The following is a 24,702-nucleotide window of genomic DNA, read 5'->3' as shown; positions in this document are numbered from 1 at the left end:
CCTCCTGCCCGCTGCTGGATGCTCTCGCGGACCCTGCAGAAAAAGATGCCCTCATAGTCAGACTGCAGGAGAAACGTTGCTTAGCGGGACGAGGAAATTTCAGCCACAGTGGATTTAGCTTTTTGTGTGGCCATTGTGGTCCCCATGGTACATGGTGATTGCTAACGCTATAGCTCCCTATCTCGTGAGCCAGTGACTGTGCTCATGGGGAAAACACTTGGGTCAAAGAGTTTACTTATATAAAAGTAAACTTACCTATATAAAAGCAGTGATGTAGGATATACCCAAGCAGCATTTTTTTAGCCTCCTTCTGATTTGTGAGCTCACTGGTAGACCCTTTTCAAACTATATTCACTGTGTTTTTAACAGCAGTAGACACTGCACACAGGCTTATGACGAGATATGGCCTCAGAGAGGGGAGAAGGCAAAGACCCCTCCTTGCCCTGGGGTACCTCCCAAGATGGGACTGTGAAACTGGCAAGTCCTGGGCTTCAAGAGCTGGGCCTGATTGAATGCAGTGCCTGAAGACCCTGCTCTTAGCTTGCAGTTTTTGTTCTTTGAGCCTCATTTCTGCACTAGCAGTGTCATGGTCTTAACTTGGCCAGTTCCTCTCCCAGAAATCAGGGAACAGGCTTATTTTCTGGCTTGTGTCCAGCATCTGTGAAACCCATAAAGGTGCTGTTGTTCCAGCTTAGGGCTGACACAGACCTTATCTGACGACCCAGCTAAGTCTAGCCTATGTATAATCAGGATGGAAAGCTTCCAATGAAATTGTAAACTACTCATTGCTCTTTACAGCTTCTTGAAGAGGGGAAGTGGAGAGGGAAGTGCTGATCCCTTCTCCCTGGTATCCAGTGACAGGGTGCGTGGGAATGGTTCAAAGCTGCATCAGGGGAGGATCAGACTAGATGTGAGGAAACATTTCTATACTGAGAGGGTGGTCAGATACTGGAACAGGCTTCCTAGGGAGGTGATCGAAGTAGTCAGGCAGTTGGACTAGATGATGATTGTAGGTCCCTTCCAACTGAACTATTCTATTCTATTTCTTTTTCTTTTTCTATTCTATTCTATTCTATTCTATTCTGTTCTGTTCTATTCTGTTCTAAGAAACTGTGAGGAACAGTGCTTGGGATTGTTTAAGAGGGATTTTGGTTCTGAGTCACTAGAAACAATGAGACCTGATCAGATCACTTGCCACAGCATCCAGGTTCAAGAAAGCCATATGCTTTTTCACAGAAGTAATTGGGTTGTAGGCAGGCCACTTACACTGGTAGTGTCACCACTGACGCCCTCCTGCTGAGTAGGAAACACAGATCTGGAAGGCCTGCCAAACTGAATTGCTTCTTTACTTCTTCGACTCAGATAACGCAACCAGTGCAAAGGTGTGTCTGAGAGGTCATGGTAGATGGTCACACATAGGAGCCAGCGTTAGCACGGATGCCATGTGGCTGCATCTTGTTTCTGACAAGTGACAGTAGTCAGAGCTGTCAGGTCACACAGATTGATAGGTACCAGCTCTGTCAATGTAAAAGCAATTTGAACCATGGAGACATCTTTTTTGTAGGATTCAACATCATAGCTCCCTCATTCCTACCCAAACCTTGTTTAAGAACACAGCACCCTGCTACTGTACACCGTTATACCGGCGGCACCCTGGAGGTAGCTGCATTCTGTTGGATATATAAAGTTTGCCTTATATACAAGTGCATCGTTCATGAAATCCATGCCATTATCTCCAGTGCAATATCTCTGCACGATAGAGATTACATCGCTGGATTGATTGAGGGGAGGCTGATTTTCCTAATGAGTATGATTCACTTCCCTCTAGGCTCTTGAAAACAAGTTGCAGTTAGAGTTAAGTGAACAGTTCGTAATGAAAAAATGTATTCAGTTTTTTAATACTCTCTCTTTTTCCACTTAATCAAATGGGTTCTTGGCTTTACTCATTCCTCCATCAATAGATGTGTATTTGACTAATGTTTTGTGCAGACATCCAGCAGCTTCCTGTGGGCTATGGTATGGGCCCTTTGGATAGACTGTGGTCTCTTCTGGTAGTAGCTGCTTGTTTTTTTGAGAAGTTAGTCAAATATCATGATCATGGGCAAGGATTATAAATACCTGGCAAGATAACCACATATTTGTAAAGTGTCATTCAAGGTCTGTAGGTTCAATACAGTGGCTCTGAACCAAAGACCGTTGAAGTCACTGTTTTTCTAAAGATTTCAGTGAACTTTGGATTAGAGCCATAGATTTAAAGATTATTAAGACCAGATGGGACCAATACATCATCTAATCAAACTTCCTGCATAACCAAGGGCAGAGAACTCCCTTCAGTTACTCTTGCTGGAGCCCAGTAAATACTATGTGTCTACATCTTCATTGGATGTTTAGTTACAAAGAGCACTAACAGCATCCTTGACACGGCTTGCAGACATGGGACTGAATCATCCCTAGGCCAAAGAGCTTGGCATGTAAAGCTGAAGAATACATGGAGAGGAGGGAAAGGTATTCAGATTGGTTACACGTCATTCTTATTCCACAAATAACGTGTCTTCATGTTGATGCAGGCATTCTGCTTAGTACCTTGAATTTGGGTGCACTGATCCCCGCCTTTCCTTGCCCCTCACTAAAAGTGCATCACTGAATCAAGTTCCCAGTGCAGATAGCCACTGAAATGTTGCCTTCTTCAAAAGTCCTCTTCTTCTGTCTTACCAGTCATGATCTGACCACATTCCTGCTGCAGAATCTGTTGGGAAGGTTGTCAGGGGCACAGATTGCTGATACCAATTCATTTTGCAGATGCCCTGCTCACCTGATTTGAGTCACTGTTACTCATCTGGTGGGAAGCTGCTATGATACCCCCTCCCTTCCTCCAGGCCTCAGCAAAGCATCTTTCCAGTCAGACGTGGCTCACAGCAGCAGCAGCAGCCTTGCGCGAAGTTGAGTAGCTTTAAGGATATACTGCAACCTGATTGTCTCCTGAGACATCAGGTGTTGCATCAATTATTCAGACCCTGAAATAGCTAGGTACAAAACTTACAGACGCTTAAGAGAAAATGGGAGTTCTCTGTCCATATCCAGCTATTTCTTTAGCACTCCCAGGTGACTCTTCTGTTCTCTCCATGGACCGTTAACTGTTTCAGTTCCATAATTGTACAAGTGGAGGCTGAAGCTGGTCATTCCAGGTGCACATCTGGAGACCCCCCTGGGTGCTCTGACAGGATAAAGGCTGGGGGCCCAGAGTGCACAACTATCTTGCACTACTTGTGCAACCATCCCAATCTGTTCTTGAAGTTCTACAAGACATGATTTTATAACATGTATTGAAATGCTTCTCAGAAAATCAAAAAATGCTCAACAAGTGTCAGTCATCACCATTACTAGGAGTGACTGCCTCTCCCAAAGAGAACTCTGCAGGGATGATAGGCACCCCAGCACTTGAATTGAAGGAGTTCGCAGATCCAGGCTGGGAGTCTCACTGTCTCAGCCAGTCCCCTGGAAGTTTTCTGGTGAAAGTACAGCCGGGATAAAATGGGAGAGGAGTCTCTTGCTATAATGCATCCTGCCTCAAAGCTGGGAACACAGCCTACTCTCACAGCCTTCCTGCAGCAAACCACTTCCCAGGCCTGAAACATTCACCTCTTATGTCTCCTTGGGTCAGGCAGGGGAGGAGGCCAAAGAACAGATTTTGAGTGGTGTCTTCAGTTCAACAGGAAGAATATGTGATCTCAGCTGCTCATTCCTGCTGTCTTGCTGGCTTCAGCATCGCACCAAAACAGCCCATCTGCTCCCAGCCCTGCAGCCGTGCAGCTGCCCTGCACTTGGCTTCCAGGAGTGAGATACCACAGACTGGGTGATGATGGGGAAATAGGTTGTTAATAGGGATAGAGAAGAGACAGGCAAAGACTTCCTCAGCATAAGTACATCTGCTTCTGCAAGGCTTTTGTCAGGGACCCTCCCACACGCACTGCTTGTATTCTGGGGGCTCTGGGAGGCTCCCTCCTCTCTGGCTGAGGTCTTCGCAAAGCCTGCCCGCAGAAGGGAGGCAGGCAGATTCCTCCTGACTGGCTGTTGTGCTCTTTTAAACCTGACAGTGTCTACGAAGCCAACTTCTGTTTCAGCTCATCTGAGAGAGCTGAGCACAGAGCGTGCTCTCAGTCTGAGAGCTGAGCACACAAATTGTGCAAAGGACCCAGCTATCTCTGGTGGCAAAGATGAAAGGTTCCGTTATCAAAGCTGGGAGAAGAGAGAGCATTTGCCTGGAGGCATCTGGGCATGTCACGAAACAGAGGGTGAACAAGGAGCAAGCAGAGCTCACAGCAACTGTGGTTCACTCCGCTTCTTGAGTCTGCAGAATTGGTGGGAAAAGTTGCCTACACTTGGTCTCCTTCTTGCTACATTCCTCGTACTCCCATTTTCCCCCAGGTTGGCCTCTCCTCCCTAAGCACTTCTGGGGACCACCAGGTACAGCAACAGTAAGAAGGAAGGAGCTGCCTGGCTGCCTTCAGACTGCTTGATTCCAGAAAACATTGGAGGAGAAGAAAGATGTGCTGCTGCAGCTCACTCTCTCCTGAGGCACAGAGCAAGTGTAATGAACCTGTCCATGGGCTGGCCAGCACTGCTGCCTATGGAGGCTATTCTTCACAGCTGCTTCACCAGAGTAGGTCTCAAGCCCTGCCTTCGACTTGGTCTTTGTAATGAGAAATCATGGTCTGGCATCTACCCTCTGTAGGGCCTTAGGACCGTAATCCAGACAGTCCGTTCTGGGGTTTGAGATTAATTTAGATGCCCTAATCTATAGTGCTCAACTTTAGGAGAGCGGTGAGTGGTGCAGGCTGCCAGGTGAGAAGAGAGAGGTTGGTGTGTCTGACAAAGACCAACACTGGCTGTCTTCCTATCCAGGACAAACAGGAGTCTGACCCCACCAAATCACCCTCTGGGCCTCCTTTGGAGCCCTATCTGGACACACCAAGCCCCTCTGCAGGTGGTTTTGCTGGCAGCTGAAGCTGGGGCCAAACCCCCTTTCCCATCACATGCCCCATAAAGGCTAATTGGCATGCTTTCTGTCCCCCTGCCCCACGTGCCCACCAGAAATGGTGCAGAAATAGTCCCACAATTTCTCATTAAATTAAGGGCAAGATGATGCCGTGCTTGGGAGGATTAGGGCCACAAAAAAGGCAGCAGAGCTGGGCTGGTTTGCTGCCCATAGAAGCTGCCCACCTTGCACTGGGGGAGTAAGGGCTTTGTGGGTGCATCCCCACCGGCATGTCCCATCCTGCTTGCCAGGAGCTGCACAGAGAAACAAAGGCAGCGGTGTCCATTTCGGTGCTGAGCACCCAGGGCTCCCTCTGCCCTGCCTGGGGCTGAGTCAGAGGCAGCGCTGGGCTCGTACACAGCCGTGGCCCTGACGAGTGACCAGCTCTGAACTTACCTCTGAATCACCCTTTCCCCTTGCTCTCCTGAAATTATGTTTCCTTCTGCTACTACAGCCAGCTTTCCCTGACCAGACACTTGGTACCTTTACTACATCTTCCCTCCTAACAGAATTTCATTGACGAGGGTTTTTTTTTCTGTTAAACAAACAAAAACAAGGATTTGATCCAACTGTCTAGTTTATCTATTCAAGCTCAGCAAGGAATGCAACACTGCTGTCTGGCAAGGCTCTGTTTCTGAATGCTCGGCATTTATGTAGATCGTATAGTTGCAGGCTTGCTTGGAGAGCTCCCGAAAGGCAAGGACAAGCTCTCTGGCTACATAGGTAGAAGCAATGGCTATGGAAAGGTTGTAACTCCTTTCCTAGGTCTGGGTGGATAGAAGAGGAGCTGCAGAACTGCATTTAGACCAGGATATATCTCATCCTGCTCTGTGACTTCAGGCAGGCTACATCTTGCATGTGTTTGTACAGGGGATCCTTACTAGGAGCAAAAGGGCAAGCCCTAGATAAGTGGTGGTACAAGTTGTTCTCAATCTCTAGAGATGGAATTCTGCTCAGAATGTCCAGGAGAACATCTTTCCACAGCTACATCCTCTCCTTCTTAGATGGAGAGGTCTCTAAGGGTGCATATCCTTAGCCTTTACAAGGATCTGTGGATAAAAACAAGCTGCTGAGGCAGGTCTCGAGTACAAAACAACAGGAGACATTTCTGACAAATATATGGTTTTTCTTGTAATGCAAATTCCTCCTTTTTGGGGCTGGTGGTATTTCCTGAAGAGTGAGAAGTCCCATAAGAAAGAATCTCTGTGTAGAGAGGTGTCTGGACAGACAGATGTAAATTATCACACATACTTGTTATGGAGGGAGTCATGCAAGGAGCTGGAGCATTAGCATGAGTTATCATGGCACAGAGGACACAGAGCAAATGGGAGCTTCTCTGCATCCAGACAGTGCCTTCTGACAGTGTGCTGCATATACCAGCATGGAGGGGGCTGTAGCAAGGCAGGATGAACCCCAAAGGGGGCATCTCCATTTCATGACAGAGCATCACCATGCAGGAACAGGGCTTGGCAGCACGTTTGGGGCTGGTAGGGGGCAAAGAGACCAGCAAGGCAGCTCAAGTACCATCCTGCTCAGTAAGCAAGCAGGGGACATACACTAAAGTCCTTCTCATCATTGATCCTGAGGTTACTGGGTGCTTCCCAGTCCCGTTGATGTGGGTCAGTGACCGCCTTTCTGGCAAAGTGTGTGTGTCCCCTGAGCTGGGGCTGGGAAGAGCAAGCTCTGGAGAGGCTGTCTGGTCCCCGAGGGCTGAGTGCATGCTCTTCCCGTTGGGCTTGGCGAGGGAGGGGGACGTGTGCTGGAGCGCAGGTGTTTGGAGACTCGCTCAGCTCACGATGCCATTTGTTTTCCGCTTTGCTGGGCTGTAAACAAGCACGCGTCCAGCTGAGAGAGTTGTAGGCACCATCCTGCCTGCTTGCCTCCCTCTGCCCACAGAGGGCAGGAGGTCTCCAGAAGGTGTGGGGAAGCTGAGGACCTGGTCACTATTAGGTTGAGTGTCCGGACTGAAGGTAAGTGGAACCATGGCTCGGCAGGTGATAGGCAGAGGAAACCTGCTCCTAGCCTGATCCCGTGGTCAGATCTGCTGTGAATTGCCATGATGACTCCTGCGCCGGCCGCAGCACAGCAGCGCGGTGAGCTGGCACATGGGAGCAGAGCTGCTGCCCGCAGCCGCATTCAGGGGCTGTGGAAACACAGCTGGGCTTGGGGCTGAGAGTCAGACCCCCCATCTGTCCGGCAGGGAAGGACATATAGTCTGTCCACATTGACCCCTGCAAAATGTTTAAGTACGGGAAAGGGATGTGCTTAAGCAGGATGATATAATGAATCGGATGTGAAGTTGACAAAAAGCCTGAGGAGTCCTGATTCTTGTCTTTTAAATGCCAGACTCTGTACTCTCCATCTACTCTGTTCTGGCTGCATATTGGATGGGCCTTTGTTCTTCTGAGATAGCATAAATTTAACGTTACGGAGCGTGGAGACTTTTTTCTCCCTTTTTTGAATTCATTAAACCACATCCTGTTGTCCACACATAGAAAGCCTGTTACTGGTCACAAACAACCTCTGAGGGAATTTTCCATGAAAAGAGGTGGCAGGATTTCATTCCGTACACACAGCATCAAAGATGGAAGTCTTGTAACATTCATCTTTCTATGCCAACACTTTCTCTAATTGGACCATGGATCAAATGAGCAAAGGAGCTCAAGCATAGCTCCATTGCAAGTCTGCTTCTACCATATCACCATCTGCTCTCTATGTACACAGACAGGTGGGGAAATGCTGGAGAGAAGGAGCTGTAGCTGTAGTTTGCCTGCCTTCCTCCCGTTAGCATTCGCATTCCTCATCGCAAGGCAGACATGACCATGCAGTTACATTTACCCCACTGCCTGCATGCCCCAGGTCCCCCCACCCAGCACGTCCCCCCCATGGGTTCCAGCCACGTGTTCACTTTGCCTCTTTACAGTGCAGTGTTGTTGCTTCTCTGCTGGTCCATTCCTTCCATCCCAAAATTCATATGCATGCCAGATAGGTCAGATAGTGATGGATCATAGATCAATCTGTGCAATTGGCTTTGCCATGTCAGGGGATATTGCTTCAAGCCCATCCCCATTTGATGGTGGTTTAGGAGGTCAGGGGTGGAAATGTGTTTGTTTCTTTGATTTTTTAAATCCACAGTAAAATCCAAAGAAAATTCCCTGTAGCCAGATATAAGTAATTTTCACAGGTTTGCTGTAGGGGAAACATTGCCAATCAAAACTTACGATATTGCTGTTTATATTCCCAGAAAGTCCCAGCCACAGCAGGGAACTGGAGGCTTTGATTCCCCTGATCCCTTTCACTGCCTCCCCACCGTAATGAAGCAGAGAGCGTCCCATAGCAATTAGCCGGCCTGCGGCACAGCGCTGAACATGCTCAGTGCCTCTCTAAAGCCAATGGGGATGCCTCATGAGTAGAGGTGGGATAGTGGTGCTTTCCAAACTCTGACCAGGGCTCTGTTTTCTTGCTATTGATGAGCTCTCTGAACCCTCCCGCTTTGAAGTTACTGAAGTGGTGGCTGCAGGAAGGGGTCTGTGTAGTGACCCTGTGACTGGACACAGGGGACCCTGCACACCGAGCTGAGATCAGTTAAAGACACGTAGAGATAAAGTTCTCCGTAATGAGGAGAGGAAAGCAGCCGAGAGGCTTTAATTGTCTTATTCTGCATATGTTAATGTATGAAGCATCATTAGAGACTGTGAAAGAGTAAATACATCCTATCATGGCACGAAGACAACTTACTTTCCTAGAAATTATGAGTCAGTACAAGCTCATGTTATTTCTCCATCTCTATCTGTGCTACGATTATTTTTCCACCCTCTGCTTTCTAGCTCTCAGAGCAGTAACTTTCCCCCACAGCACTGTAACCGAGAACACCAGCCTGACACTGACTGCTATTCATTAACATCCATTTAAATGGGAAAGGGAGAGAGACCTGTGTTTGTGGCGGGGATTATGAACAGTAATAGATTCTTTCTGGGGACTGTCGTTCGCTCCTGGGATTTGCCTGCACTAAGCTTTGGGCTTTTAGTTTGTGATCAGTGGTGTTAACACTAAAACACACTTAAGGAAGTGCTCAGAGCTGCTGTTAGAAAGGTAAGAGTTCTTTTCTCCCTGGCCTGGTTTTAGCCCTCATATTGGGTCTTGCAAGTGACTCTGCCAGGCTATACAAGGTCTGAGTCTTCTCCACACCGTGTATCTCTTTCTATCCACTGGACATCTCTTGCCATGAATCAGTTTCTTCTTCCTATCTCAGTCTGTCTTGCCTGCAGTTGAAATGCCATGGAAATTTCCAGGGGGGCTTTCAGCACTGGATTCCCAGTTGGGTGTCAAACCTAAACTGGGGCTGCAGCCAGGATTTCTCATGGGTAGCTGATCTCCTGAGATCACCCCGTGCTGGAGCAGGGATCCTGCAGGAGCGCAGCAGGGAGTCACAGTGAGACCAGGCTGCGTGCGAGCCTGCGGCCAGCCCAGCTCCTGGCTGTGGATCCCAACAGCCTTCCCTATCCATCCCACCGAGCTCTGCTGCACTTGGCACAGCACCCCGTCTCTCAGCGTGCAGCGTCGTCCTCCCTTTGCTTCCTAGCCGCTCTGGCTGCCTGCCTTCCATAAAACTGAGCTGTGCCTCAGCCTTTCCCCACCCCATCACCCCGCATTAACCCCCCACAGCTGCCCCGCGGAGAGCTCTTGAGGAAACCTCTACCTTCTCTGCCATCCCGCACGGACTGTGCCCGTGGCCCTGCCCTTACAGACCCTGCCTCCCTCCCAGTGCTGCCTGCACCGGCTCTTCTGGATCTACACTGCTATTCAGTGCGACAGTGAAGTCCCCATCCCATGGAAACTGAGAGAAGACCTTTTCTTGTTGTGAGAAGGTAACATTTAAAGGCATCCCTTGGGCTACTCTATCTGGCAGCCCAGCTGGTGCTCTTTTGTGTGAGTGCCACTCTTTTGAAATGCCAGCTCTGGTCTTAAAGGCAGCCAGCAGAAGGTACAGCTCATCTCCCTGTAATTGATTCCTCATCACTCGTCACTGGCCTTTATTCTCCCTTTTGATTGCGAAGCAGGAATAATACAGATTACAAGACAAATGCAAAGAATGCCTTGTATGGGGAGAGGTAACAACAGGATTGCTGGCGTCCTGGGTTTTCCCTTGTGTTTGTCTGTCTCTGGTCAGCTGGAGAGATTTAGCAGCAGATAGATGGCCTGTCTTTGTGTGTGCCTCACCAGCAGGTGCCCTTAGGAAATGCCAGACACATCTCATGGGAGAGTTGGGGAAAAGGTGACAACAGCAGAAATAGGTAACAAAACTGGCCAGCTGGATTTGGACCCTGATACAGGAAACTAGGCGTGATTGTAGTATAAAACCAGGCAAAAGGGCTGGCTGCAACAGCTGGTGCTGGAAAACATCCCAGATGGGCCTTTCACATCTCCACTGATGGAGGCATGGGGGTTGAAGAGCAGGTCCCACTTTGGTTCTTCTTCAGTTTGTGACCACTGGAAAGGCAGAAGAGCTCAAGCAGTTCTGCTCCCTAGCGTCTTCTTGCTCAGGTCTCGTAAAATGTTTGCTGTGTTTCTGAGTTCCCCTCTAAGTGAGTGAGTAGTATTATCCTTCTTGATTATCATCATCATATCATGTCAGCAGATAAAAGTAGGTAAAAGCAGTTTGCTAAGGATCATGTGGCAAGTCAGTTCACAGCTGTGAATGGGCTCCTCACACCCCACATATGTGTGGATCGTGCATTGGCCACCTCCTGCAAAGTGGGATTTGGATATATAGTCTGTGCTCTAGGAGGGGCACCTTACAAGCATCAGGTGGCTGGTTTGGTCTGAACTTGTGTGACACGCTGAAAGCTACACAGGGAGTGAAGATAGTTAATAAGGCATGAGATGGATATTGCTAGGTGGCACGGAGATGGGTGTGGGCAGCTGTGAATTCACCAGAGGTCAGAAGCTACAGATGTCAGTATCTACATAGGCTCCACCTCTCTTTTTAGCCTGAGACTTAATCTATGGATTTTCATGACTGTAAGTGGGATCCTGGAATAACGTTTGATTTTAGGGCAGTGGGCTGAACGCAAAGCTTTCCCTTGGAAAACACAAAGCCGTGCAGCACTTGTTCCATCACACAGTTGGCTTTTGGGGCCAGACTGAAAAATGAAGATAAAGAAGCTCTGAGCAATTGGAAAGATGTCTTGGAGCTTTCTGTAGTCCAGGACTGCAATGTTTTATGGCTCTGCCTGGAGCTCAGATCTGAAGGTTCATTTCCAAGTACCTCCATCACAGGCTACATGCCCTTAAACTTGACTGGCAGCCTGTGGCAGACTGACACATGGTAGAAGGGAATAAAGTACAAGACCTGCACAATCTTTAACATCTACAACACTGTGGATCCAGTTCAGATGGGGTAGAGCCTTCATCCCTGTTTAGTTTGAAGTCCTAGAGTCTCTGCCATGCCTCCCAGAAGCACATTCCCAGTGACAGCATTACTGGGAAAGGGAGGTGGTGTAGTTCTTTCTGAGCCTCAGGGAGGCTCTGTAGCTTAGCAGGGATTGCAGGCAGGACTATGAGGTCTGAATCCCCTTCACAACTCTGACTGATTTGTAAGACAGTCATGGGCATGCTGTTCGTCTGTTTTCACCTTCAGTTTTCCATGTGTAGGCAGGGGTGGTGAAACACTGCCTGTTGTGGGCAGATAAGGGAGCTTCCTTTCCCACCGCAAACCATTTGAAGAATGCCTGCTCATATTCAGTATTGTTCTATTAGGGAATTCAGGGGCCAAAAGGTTGAAACTTTTCTCCTGATGCTGCGAGGACAGGGAGTTGTCAGCCAGGATATGCTCAGGCTTGGTTTGGGTTTAGGCCAGGAATTCACAGCCAGTGCTTTGGGGGCACTAATTTGCATTCCAGATGCTTCTCTGGGTCTCTTTCTATCTTGCCTTCGCTTTTTTCCTAGGGCATCAAAGTTCATTTGCTGCCTGATTTGTCCCAGTGCTGGCTACTCAGCCAGGCTCTTGTGCAGCAGATCCTAGCTGCAAGTCCCCAAATGAGGGTAGAATAGACAACGGTTGTTTTTAATCCTTGCTTGCTAGCAGCTTCATATTAATTCTTCATTCACTCTCAATCCCTCACCTCACTGGCTCTGGCTTCTGTAATTAGCTGCTCTGAATACACTCCTGTTGACATTGATCTATGGGGTTATGCAGCTCCTGTGAGGGCCATCAGTTTGGCCAAGGGCCTCTGTGAGGACTGGGTATCCTTAGAGAGACTTTGCCTCATAGGAAGCTCCTGAGGGCAGGAAGGACACCAAGAAACCAGCGGCTCAAAGCTGGTTTTGTCAGGGGCTCCTGTAGTGACTTCTCTTGTCCTTGGCACCATGTTTCCAGGAGGGAGATCCCACTCGCTTACTTCTGTCTCCCCAAGGTTGTGCAATGCCAGCTGGTCTCAAGAGAGACAGAAACAAACTATTTCACTCCTTATCTTGGGTTGTGGTGTGCATCCCAAAGTGGGTACCACCGGGGAAGGGAATTGGATACGCTTTCCCTGTCCCCTCAGGCCTTCAGCTAGTTTTCTCAGCTAGCCTTAGTGCTAACACTTCTGAATATTTCCAGGCAATAACATGCCCCTCTTTCCTCATTTCACTAAATTATACACATATTTCATTCTTTTAACCTTTTCTTGTAAGTCACCCACTCAGAATCTAAACATTTCATCATCTTTATTATGCATCTCTGAACTCCCTGTGATGCATCTCTCGCTTTCTGACAGCCAGGCACTTGACGGGGGGTACTTCCAGGTCCCTGTCCTTCACACAGTGCCCCTAAGGCTGATGTGCCAAGAATGAAGAATTTCAGGGGATCATGTAGGAGGGAGGTTATATAGGAAAGTCTCTTTCCCTGTCTCTTCCCCTGTCTCTTCCCCTGATCTCTCGCTGCTGCCTCTCAGAAGAACGTACCTCGGCGGGAATGCAGCATCCCAAGCGCAGACAGACTATGGACATATAAGTAAGGGTTATTATTGCCTCTCTGCTCTCAGGTGTAATATGTCTGTGTAGGGAGACCAGAAACACTGACGAGCAACAGCGTGACTAGAGTTGTGATTGATTTTTTGGTTTGTCAGCTGAATTGAAAAAAAAAAAAAGAGAAAAAAGTCTTTCAGGTCTACCCTGAGTGAATGTTTAAAAATGTTTTTTCACTGAAACAAAAAAGGAAAAGTCATCTGAGGGGATTACTAAAACGACACTGCAGGAAGACAAGCTGAGATGGTTTCATTTGTGGGTGGAGGGTAGGGGGCTGTGACACTGATTTCGAAGTGAGAACTGGAAATGCTTTGAGATTTGTTGGCTTTGGTTTTGGTTTAATGGCAAACGAAACCTTTTGGGTGTTAGTGGTGAATGGGGAGAGGCAAACATGTGTCCTGGGCTCCCCAGTTCAAGTGGGATGTAGAGAAACTGGTGTGGGTCCAACGGCGGGGCATCAGGATGGTCAAGGGCCAGGAGCAAAAGTCCTGGGGAAGAGAGGTTGAGGGAGCTGGACTTGCTCAGTCTGGCGAAGAGGAGGCTGCTATCAGCCCTTGGCCCCCAACTGTTTGAAGGGCAATTTCAAAGATAACAGAGCCAAAATCTTATCAGTAGTATTAGACAATATAATAGGGAACAACAGCCACAACTGGTAGCACTGGAGGTTCATACTGGACGTTAGGAAAAGTTGATTTCCTCAGGGGATTTCAAGACTTGGCCAGGCAAAGCCATGCTGCCCTCATGTAGAGCTTGGAGACAGCTTCAAGCAGGAGGTTGGATGGGATGTCTCTGGAGGTCCCTTGCAGCTAGCATTTCTGCCACCCCCTTCTTGTGCCACCCCAGCCATGCTACAGGCTGCTTCTTCCTCATCCTGTCCTCTCTGTCTTCATCTGGGTCTGTGTCCTCCCTTGGATAGCCCAGATGGATGAAACATTGCCAGTGGCACTTGCCCATCAACCCAGGAGAAAGCTGGCTCCCTCCAGAGGTTACCGCTGGGGCTCTACAGGCTGTCCCCGGGCCGGCTGGGGCATACAGCTGTGGCTCGAGGCTGGGCCCCAGAGCTAAGCCGGGGACCAGCCCAGCAGGCAGGGTTGCTTGCCTGCCCCGGCACGCCAGCGCCCAGTTTCTTTCTTACAGGCTCCTTGAACCTGCTAGTTCGCGTGCGGAACAAGCGAGCCATTGACACCCAGGTCTGGTCGCTCAGTGGGAACCGGGGGAACATGTGGCAGCAAGCGCACGTGCCCATCAACCCACCCGGGCCCTTCCAGGTAAGTCAGGTCCACAGCCAAGGAGCCACCTGCCACCTGTCCTGTCCATGTGCTGTAGGAGACTTCCCAGCAGACATCTACCTCCATGGCACAGGGGCTGGTCGGGCACAAGGAGGGCACTGGGAGCTCTCCAGTCCCAGGGTCACTGGGGCAAGGCAAGAGCTTGGTGGATGCACAGAAATCAAATCCACTTCTCTCTGAAGCCATCCAATGCTGTTATGTGGAAGCACCAGTTTGGCACTATACATTTTCTGGTTATTGCTGGGCTGGAAACTGCTGGTACCAGGTCTGTGTGACAAGTCTCTTGGTGTTGAGCAGCTGGGGGATGCTGGCCTGTTGGTGTAAAGTGACGTTAAGCACTAGAGGTTTCTTCTAGCGTGTGCTGCAAGAGCCCACCCCCGCTGTCCCCCTGGTTTAGGACTGCAGGACAGCTTGTGAATATGAACTGGGCACTCTGTATCTGTGTCGTTTATGCGTACCCAGGACATGAGCTGCTTTGTGGCTGGATGTTTTATGGCTGATGTTTTTGCCCAATATGCTACTTTGCTGTTGTAGGCTTGTTTGTGAGAGCTGGGTCTGTGCAGGCTGGTAAGTTGTGGCACTGTGACAAAATGCCCAGCATGCTTTTGGGTACTTTAAAATAATAAATAAGAATTTAGTTACTCTTGCGAGTGCTGTTCAGTATTGGTTGGTTTGTTAGTGCAGCACTCTGCTTAACAAAGCAGAGCTCTACATGCTCATTTATTACTCTACAGATGCTCAGCACACAGGGGTTGGTCCCGTAAGCAGTGGGATCCAGCTCTCCAGATCCTATGAGTACTGGAGAAACAGGAAGGAATCATTCACATGGGGACCTGATAAGATCTGGTCTGTGCCCTGCTCACCTCTGCAGAGCCCTGCAGCGCGGGAAGGGTCCTCCACAACTGCAGCCTCACGCTGGGCTCTGTCCCATGCTCTGCTTGCAGATCATCTTCGAAGGTGTCCGGGGCACGAGCTACGAGGGGGACATTGCCATCGATGATGTCACTCTGAAAAAGGGAGACTGTCCAAGGAAGCCAATTGGACCGAATAAGGGTGAGAGTGTGTGTGCCTCGAGGAAAATGAGTTGGTGGGACTGCATAGATGAATGCATGTGCTAGGGATGCACAGCTGATTTCAGAGCACATTGACGTGTTGGTGGGACTCAACAAGATGGTTGACTCTATCAGCAGAAGTCAACAGAGGGGCTGTCAGACTCTTGAACTTGTTCTTTACAGTCGTGAGTTAGCAAGAGCTCAGACGAACAACCAGATCTTGTAAGGACTGTGCTGCCAGACACCAGCATGCTGAAGTCTGCACCAGTATGTTGGATTGGGGATGTCATACCCAAGCAGCTAAAGGCTTCTGCAATATCTTATTTCCTGGAAACCCTAGGTATAGGAGCTTTGGAAAGGGAAAGACCTTCTGCAGGTTCTAATGGCCTCTGCAGTGTTAAGTCAGTCCTTCTCCAGGAAAAAATTCTGCCTTTTGGGGCCTGGAGCCAGAGAGGGATGGGCTTCTTCCCATTGCCCTCTGAGCAGAGAGACACAGCCAGGCAGGGTATTGCACATGCAGGATGGGAGCAAGCTACCAAGCTGTACATCATCTCCCTCCCAATCCTGACAGTGAGTGCTTGAGCTAAATCCCACCAGCCCCTTTCCAGTCCATCCACATCATCCTGGTGCCAGCATTGCAGAAATGGAGACAATCCCACTGTCAGCTGAGGTGCACCATAGGTTGAAGCCATAGCAAGGTTCATAAGCAGTATGTAGGCATTAATCCTTGGGTGGAATCACTGGTGTGCCTCGTGCCTTAGTCCTGCCTGTGCCCTCGATAACATGCCTCAGGTGGGCGGGACAGTAGATCTTCAGAGTACGCAAACCAGAGCCAGACAGGCACTTGTGAGGAAGGTTCAATTTGTCTTATTTATTTTTGAAGAAAAAAACCCTTGTTGAGGAAGAGTCACTTTCAGCAATTTTCTTAACTCTAAAGGTGAAGGGGGAAACAAAACATCAAAAAAGTCAGAACACCCTAAAAATTTCAAAATTTCAGATGCAGTTAAATTTCAGGTGCTGAAATTTCAGGTGCTTAAATTTCAGCCTAGGATGGCCAAGCTGTAACCAAAATACAAGCAGAACCTTTTGTTTGACTTAAGTTGCATCTTCTGGGGAAGAAAGGAGGGCTGGATTGCAAAAGTAAATAAGATTCAACCTGTTTTCCTGAGTTGGAAAAGAAATAATTTTGGGAAGCCTTGAGAATGTCCAGGGAAGGCTAGAAAGCTCTTCCAATAGATCTGGGAGGTGCTTGGTGGTTCAGGGTGGGAGGAAAGGCTACGACACTGATGTGCACTGACTTGTTTGATGAGGTCTGGATCCATCCCATCACTAATCCTTTTTCTCTCTTCTCGGCTGGCAGCGGTTGCTCTTCCAGGAAGCGGTGTCCCGGCCCTGCACAGCCCTTGCCTTTGTGGCCCATTGACTTTCTTCCTTTACGTGCTGCTGAGATGATGGCAAGTGAGCGCTCCTGTCTTCGGACTGAGACATTCCTGCTCCTTTCCTACTCAGCCACCTCTGCTCCTCTTCCTCCCCTCCTCACTGGCACACCAAAGTGTCCATATGTTACCAAAGACTGACAGGCATGACCACGCAAAGGGATCTGGTTCAGAACTGGAGCACTCCTTGAGAAAGTCATAATGTCTAGAACAAAATTTAAAAATAAAGACAAAAAATTTTTAAAACCACGTGCACGAGAGAGAGAGTGAGAGAGAGAGAAGAAGGAAGGAAAGAAACAGAAACACACAGAAAAGAAGGAATGAAAGACAAAAAATAGGAATGAAGAAATGTGAAGAGCAAATGAAGGAGGAAAAAAACACCCCCATGTTTCCTTGGGAATGTCGGACAGGGCTTCCTCAGGGAAGTGGAAACTTGTTTTAAACAAACAAACAAAAATATATTAAAGCACAAATTTCTACCAGAACAGTTACCTTCTTTACTGCAGAGCCCACAGCTTAGTGGATGATATACCGCAGTACTCCCCTTGTCTCCCCATGCTTTCCCGCTGGCTGGGGCTGCCCCACTCTGGCTGCAGCTCCCTGCAGTAACGCCGGCCTCGACCGTGGGGCAGCAGCCGCCCCGTGTGCCGGTGGCCGGAGCATCTTGCCTCGCACCGCATGTGCTTCAGTGTCTCCATTCACCCGCATCTTCCAGGCTCTCATGTATTTAATTGCCCCCTGTGTGGTTTGCTTTGGCCTTTCCCCACCTGTGCTTCTCACCCGCCAGCCTGAAGAAGATGGAGCAGGAATGGACCCGTCACATGGACCACGCTGAGTGGTGGAGAAGTCCCGGCTGGATCCGGCTGCAGCGTTGGCCTCTGAGCGCCTCTTTCTCTCTCTCAGCACTCTTGCTGGGTGGAGAAACTATGAGAGCAGGTCTGAGCTGCAGACAGAAAGGTGTCTCTGTGGGGCTGAAGGATGGGGTGGGGTGGGATGGGATGGGAAGGGGAGAGCAGCTGCACGTTGGCTTCCCCCGTGAATGCTGGGACGACAGTCGCCTCAGCCCGAAGCCCGGGGTTGCTTCTCTGCCTCTCTTCCGTTACCTGTTTATTTTGGTCTTCCATTCCATTGCTTAACTTCCCCCACCTCAAGCTTTTTGGGAAGAGTCAGGCATTTAAACCTTCTTCAGCCAGACACCGGGTCCCGTGCCCGCGACCCAGCCCCTGGGCCAGCGGTTCAGGCAGCTCCGACGCTGCCCTCTCGCCTTCTGAGGCCTTTTAGCACCCACCGCGCGTTAGCTGCAGGGCGGGCGAAGTGTGGCAGCAGCATCGCTGCTCGGGGGAGAGGGGGCTGAATTTTGTCAGCACGTGCAGTCTCGCAGGCACTCGGCTTCCACTGCCAAAGTAGTGGGGAGAGGAGCTGAAAGGTGGAAGAGGCGGGAAGGTGCCCCAAGAGGGATGGAGGCAGGAAGCTTGACCCAGAAGAGGGGCTTGTGCTGAACTGTGGCCCCGTTTGCCACTGAGGAACAGGGGAACAGGGATGGGGGAAATTCACTTTTTTCCTGCTGGCATCATGAAAGGGTAAAGCTGGTGTCTCTCTCTGCTGCAGACCTGCAGCAGGCCTGGCCTGGCCGCCTCAGGGTGGAGGCACGTGCTGCTCCAGATGAATGCCCAGAAGAAGAGTCTGCCCTGCACCGGCCAAGTGGGAGCCGTGGTAGCCTTGTTGCAACTGGAAGCAGCTCTGGGCACGACTTACCTCCCTGCACAGGGCAGAGTTAGCCCCACAGGACTGTGAACTGGGGTTTACTAGCCCATGCTCTGGCAGTTCAGTTAAGTGGGGCTCTTCCCCCTAAGGGACACCCCATCCAAACTCCATATCTGGGGCACCACAGACGTACGATGAGCTAGCTCTCTCACCAGGGCCCCCAGTACCCATGGCTCCTTACCCGTTTCTGATGAATATATCACCTTCTCTGAGACAACTGTGTTTGTCTAAAATCACCTGAATGTATTAGCTGCCTCCTGCATTGCTCAGCTTCTGGCACCAGCTGGTGCCTCATTTCCTCCACTGATGGAGGGCGAAAGCTCTTATTTAACTCTCAAGAGATCCAGTTTGAAGTCTTGAAACCCATCACTCTAGCTCCTGGAAGGGCATTCATCTGCACTAATGCTCCCCAGCCATCATCAGAGAGAGAAAAGACAACAGCTCTAGGGACAAGGGGACCTCCTTCACAGGAGGCCTCGCAAGGCAGTGAAAGGAATGATATGGGTCACCCTTGCTCCTGTTGCTTTTCTCCACTTCCAAGAATGAGGACTGTGTCTTTTCTGTCTCCACGCCTCCCACCAGAGCCCAGACCTCGATCACACTGCACGTTTGACTGGGAGACCTGTGCCTGTCTCCCAGGGCCAGACAGTGTTGAGGGATGCTGTGGGTGCCGACAACGATTCTACTTCTTGCTGTCTGTTGCCATTTTCATGGGCAGCCAGTGCCACCATAATCTTTTAGTTGAGTTCTTTTAGTCCTATGCTCTTCCTTTCCTCTATGCTTGTTGGAGGCCAGAAGTCATCACCCCACTCCTGATAAGAGTCCACTTTCACTCCCAGGAGAGAGACGGTGCTTTCCAGGGGCCCTTGGGTGCTTCATGATGGCTCCTGATCTGTCAGCGGCAAAACATTTGTGTTACGTTGCTGGTTCCAGGGATTTCTGCTGGGCAGAAGGTGGAGACAGGAGCGTTTCCCCATCGGTAAGAGAACTCCCAGGGCAACTGGGCTCACCCTGTAGGCTCTGAGGCAGAGACCCTTGTGGCCTTGCTTCTACTGGCTGCTGAGCCAGGGTTGCAGAAGCATGTTTTGCTGATGTTTAGTGGGCAGCAGAGGTGCTGTGGGTCTGGGGAGGTGCAGCCTGAAGGTTCAGGATCACGGACAAAGCGTTATCTGTGAGGCAAGTGTCAGCAAAGGGGCACCACATTTTTAGAAAGGGACACCTGCAGGGAGGGTGTCCGTGCCCTGCTGCCAGCTCCTGCGAGGAAGGACGTAAGTGCCTCACCAAGCCGACCCACAGCGCAGGGGGCAAGAAGCCCGTTGGTGGCAGTGGGTCCAGGGCAGAGCAAGCAGATCGCCCCAGCCAGAGGTGAAGCCTTCTCCTGCTGTCAGGCATGGGCCCATCAGCTTCAGTAAAAGTCTCAGGGAGCCCCTTCCCGCTCAGACCTCTGCTCCTTTATCTCTGGCTAGAAAGCAGCTGGTGGTGAGTTTGGGGGAAAGTCATTAACCCAAGTGCCTCAGCTTGTCAGAAGTACCGAGGACGAAAGGAAGGACCTCATTTCCCTGGCCGATGCGCTGAGAGAGTGTAGCAGAGGAAAGAGGCACTTCAGCAGCAAGGCTGTGCAATGATGGGGTGGAGGGGAGGCGGAGGAGGCAGCGTCCCTCCTCTCTGAGGGCAGTGGTAGTTGTGGTTACTACCCCATGCTTGAGGAGGCAATTCTCCTTGCGGCGGTAATGCATCCCAGGTGAGATATAAAGCCATGCTCCTTACCCCTTGCAATTAAAGATCCCCTCACACTTTTCACAGTGTTCTGGTTAAATTACAGTCCTTAAACTTAATTACAAACTGTCTTCTTAAATATCTGTTGCAGTCCCAACATTATGTTTCTCTTCCTGATGTTTTATGTTGCGCTGTGCCTATCGAGTAGCTGCTTTATTCCACTCCAGAAGTGGCTGCATTTCAGTGATGGTGGAGATTATTCCTGTACATAGTATGAAAGTCCCTGCAGAAGAAAAGTGCAATATAAATTTAAGAGACTGGTTTTATTTACAAGGAGACCTCTGCTTGGTAGTTGTAGAAATACATTAGGAAGAATGCTGTGTGGGTGTTAGCCGATATATACTCAATTTCTTTTTTTTTTTCAGGGTATAAAACAGAAAATATGTGAGTGTGCAGGCTCCTGGGTATAAGTTGTAGATATTAGAGGTAGTGAATGCTACTGTGTAGTTACAAGTGGAGCTTACAAAGAAACTTTCATTTGAAACCTCTTTTTGTAGTTGTTCATTGTATTCTGAAAAATATACTTTTTTTATTATAATTTTCCACAGTTCAGTGCAAGTCCCAATAACAGGTCATCAACAGGACTTCAATCCATGGCTTTTAACAATATGAACATCAATTCCTACCGCTTGCTCTGAAAAGCAATTCCTGGCTGGTAATAGTAATAGACTATTTTTCTTCCACATAGATCAGCCACTAGAAAGCAATGGAGCTAATACGTTTCATTTGATGTGGAGTTAAGTAATTTGGAATGCCTGAGCGCAACTCTTCCCAGCCATATGGGAGTGAAAAAACATTTCATCTGTATGAAAAACTTTGCGTGGTGCACAAACGGTTTGGAAACTCCGAAAGTGAAGTGTTGTGATTGGCACGCATGCAGAGCTGCCCCAGCAGAGCTGCGCCGCGTGCTGCCTGAAGAGCAGCTGTAGCAGCAGCGATATGGAGCCCTTCTTCTGGGAAGTAGCTTGCTTCTGGAAGGAAATAGGGTGGCAATCAGGGAAAAGGTAGTGGGGGGTTCAGATGTTTAGGCTGGTAAATTTCTTGCAAAAATAATTTATGGATGTATGAATGAGTGTAGTAAACATGATACAAATTGTGTTTTATTCCCTATTGCTATTCAAAGTATGGAAATTTAATTTCTTTCTATACGAAATCCTGTGGGTGCACTACGCCAGAACGACACAAAAATGCTTTAGTACCAAAGGGAGAGCAGGGTCTGGATTCCTCCTCCTCAGCCCGTCCCTACCATTCTGTGCCAGGAAAAGCACCCTGCTTTTGGGTTGGTGCCCTGTGCTTCTCAGTCTGGCAGGGACAGTCACTGGGAGCAGCAAGCGGCGCTGGTGGGAGAGGCATCCCTCCATCGCACCATCGCTGCCCTGAGCCTGCTCTCCAGCGTGAAGCGGTCCTTGTGCAAGGTGCTGGCAGGAGCAAGCCCTGCTCCCCCCTAGCTCTCAGCGAGGCTGAGGCAGGGAGTTTTACCTGTGGGAATAGCCACGGGGTCCTTCACGCTCCCCTGAGGGACCCCACCTGCCCCAGGCAGTGACAGACAAAGGAACGAGGGCATTTTCCCTCCTTGATGGGGTAAATGGTGTCACCTCACCCCACTCAAAGAGACAAACTTTTGCCTTAAAGCAGAGAGCTCAGGGAATTGCTGCTTCAGGGTGTTGTTGTTTCAGTCCCCTTCATCTGTCGGAGCCATGCAGATATCCATCTTTCTCTGGAAATGCTGCAGCACCCCTTTGCCTCCTGGGTGCCTTTGGACGGCAACAGCACGGAGGGACACATCACTGTGGGCTCTGTGCTTTAAGCTGGGTGCTGTGCAACACAGTACCACAGCGCCAAGCAATGCCCAGCTCTTGCACCCAGGGAGCAGGACCCTGCTTTTTAGTGAGGACAAGAAGTTGCATCATGAGTATTTCCCGTGCAAGAGAGGCCTTCTCACACTCCTGGCTTTGGCAGAGACCAGTTTTAGTCCCTCGCTCTTTCTCTGTTAAACTGCTCTGACATCTTGTCTTTTCCAGGCTGCCCTCAATGCGGGTGCACCCGTTCATAGAGGCAAGTGTACAGCAGCAGGTCCCTGTGCAGGCTGCAGAAGAAGCCAGGTGTTGCCGCCATTTGTATTTGCTTGGCTCCACTGATAACTGCTCATCCCACTCAGCCCGGGAAAGCATTTAATGCAGACAAAAGGCATTTGCAGAAAAACAAGTGCTGGAGAGCTCTGGAAATTGCATTTTAACAGGACTCAGTTTACACTCCGTGGTAATAACTGGCAGCTGGTGGTTTCCAGCAGGGAGCTCAATAGCCCCGGTACACTCGGCATCCCAAATGATAGCTGTGGTATATAGGTATCTTTCAGTACTGCGCTTGGGAGTAAGACATGCCGGTTTGGCTCACTGTCTGCCACCACCTAGCCCACTACAGGGGAATTCTGGGGTCTTCTGATGGCTACTTACAGCCTGGTATGGTCACATCAAACCAGAGACAGCCACTTGTGCCCTGGAGGCCTTAAACATCCCAAAGAGTGCTGCAGGACAGCCCAGGGCCACCTTCACCCAACCTGCTTTTCCAGAGAGGAAAGGGGTGCGGCTTGCAGAGAGCTGTGGTCTGCAGGACACCTCTTGTCCATGGAAGAGCAGTGCTATCCCGCTCCATTTTGGCTGAGTGAGGTGTGTACCTGACATCTAGACCCTGGGTTGGGTATAAGGTGCGTGCTCAGTTGCTTTGCCATCAAGCATCCTCCCTCAAAAGGAGAGAGAGCTCCAGAGACTAACAGCAGTTTAGCAGGGCCCACTGTGTCCCTGTGCTCTGTGGCTGCAGATGGGGGGAAGGGGGGCTCAATCCCACTGATAACTGCCTCTGGCACTTGCTACACTCTGCATCACCTAGATTTGGTCTGGCACCTTCTCCATCTTGCTCCCCCCAGCCCTGGCACAGCCTGAGGGGCTGGTGGGGCTGCCTGGGTGGTGGTGGTGGAGCGAGAAGACAGGAGCACTTCAGGGCATGTGTTGGCTCCATCAGCGACCTAGTGTGGGTCACATCCTGGCTTCATCAGAGGCAAAAGAGGGCTCACAACAGCCCCATGGGTGGCTGAGAAGATGGAACAGAGCTTGTTCGTGTTCTTCTTGAAAAGGAGAGGGGAAAGATGAGCTCGACGCTGCATTGCCCTTCGTTTCGCTGGTGGCAGGCAGCGGGCTCTGACCTGAGCTGCGCAGATGCTAGGCAACGGAGACTAAAGAAAAGCCCTTAGGCCAGATTTCCCAGCCAGACTTGTACTAGTGAAATATGCCGATCCAGCTCCAGACCCTCAGCACATCTGTGCGTGAAGAAGCCGAGCAACCCAATGTGCCCGCACAGGTGATCCCTCGGGGAAGCTGCAAAGGGAGGTAGCGCTGGGGTCCCAGCACACGAGCGCTGCCTTTCCCTCTGCTGCCTTTCATGGTGAGGGTTTTCCAGCATGGGGCAGAGAACAAAAGAAGGAGAGAGGGAGAGATGCCATCTTTGCTGGCAGCTGTTGCAAAGGTGGAGCTTGGTGAATAGAGCTTTCTTGGAGAGCTGTGAAGGTCTGTGGTAAATCCAGGTTTTGCATGGATTTGGTATGGCCTATAAATCATTTGCTCCCGTGGAAGGATGCGAAATTTTGTGCTTCCATTAACTGTTGTCCTAAAGGGGAATTTGGCTATGAATGCTTGGCTTATAGTGGGATATTTTACCCCCAGGGTGGCCTAAACTCAGCATAATACGGGGGCAGCTGGACAGCCCTCACACAGTGCCAGTACCCCCAGCAGTGCCGGCGCCCAAAGCTCACAGCGCTGGATGTGCTTTATGTTGTAAAGGCCAGGTCCTTGCCTGAAGCATTGAGCCAAGTGAAGGGTACCTGGCTGCTCTACTGCTCTGCATATGCATATGTCCTGTCTACCAGCCAAGTCTGTAGGAAGATAAAAGACCCGCTGCTGCTGCTGGCCAATGGAGGTCCGCTTTGGCTGAGGGAGCTGGGCTCCGATCCTGCCATTTAGGCAGCGAAGTGGCTTTCAGTTGCGTAGAACCCAGCTGTTATAATGGAGAGTTACTCCTAGGTGTTCAAAACTTGCGTAACTGTGGTACGCCTCAGGTAATCAGCAAAGGCAGGCCCTGGGTAGGAGCTGGAACATGCCAGATGTCAACAGTCCTGCTCGGCCACTGTGGGTGAGCAGTGACTCCTTTGCTCTCAGCGTTACAGCGGCTCGGGCACAGGCTGAGCCAAACCAGCTAAGGGCGAGTGCAGCCCCACTTCCCTGTCTGCATCGCAGCCTCTGCGGGCAGGAACCAACTGGTTTTCTTTTGGTGACTGTGATACATAATGC

The 24,702-nt window shown here is 50.0% G+C and overlaps 1 protein-coding gene across 2 annotated transcripts in view; it reads left to right on the top strand.

The window, feature by feature from the left end:
• Positions 1–17,303, top strand: part of MDGA1 (MAM domain containing glycosylphosphatidylinositol anchor 1) — a 143,753-nt gene extending 126,450 nt beyond the window's left edge. The window contains exons 14-16 of one of the 2 annotated variants that reach the window (XR_012673119.1): positions 14,183–14,313; positions 15,279–15,387; positions 16,747–17,303. Coding sequence is in view for 1 of the 2 variants with exons in the window: in XM_075146796.1 (XP_075002897.1) it covers positions 14,183–14,313; positions 15,279–15,387; positions 16,747–16,838 (332 nt within the window). In the remaining variant the exon portion in view is untranslated. The remainder of the gene's footprint in view (positions 1–14,182; positions 14,314–15,278; positions 15,388–16,746) is intronic. The other variant, XM_075146796.1, reaches the window with a different exon arrangement.
• The last annotated feature ends 7,399 nt before the right edge of the window (positions 17,304–24,702 follow it).

This window comes from Calonectris borealis, chromosome 3 (assembly GCF_964195595.1).
Source record: "Calonectris borealis chromosome 3, bCalBor7.hap1.2, whole genome shotgun sequence".
Lineage (NCBI taxonomy): Eukaryota > Metazoa > Chordata > Aves > Procellariiformes > Procellariidae > Calonectris > Calonectris borealis.
Note: the sequence above shows the minus strand (reverse complement) of the source record. Positions and strands in the feature narration are given on the sequence as shown.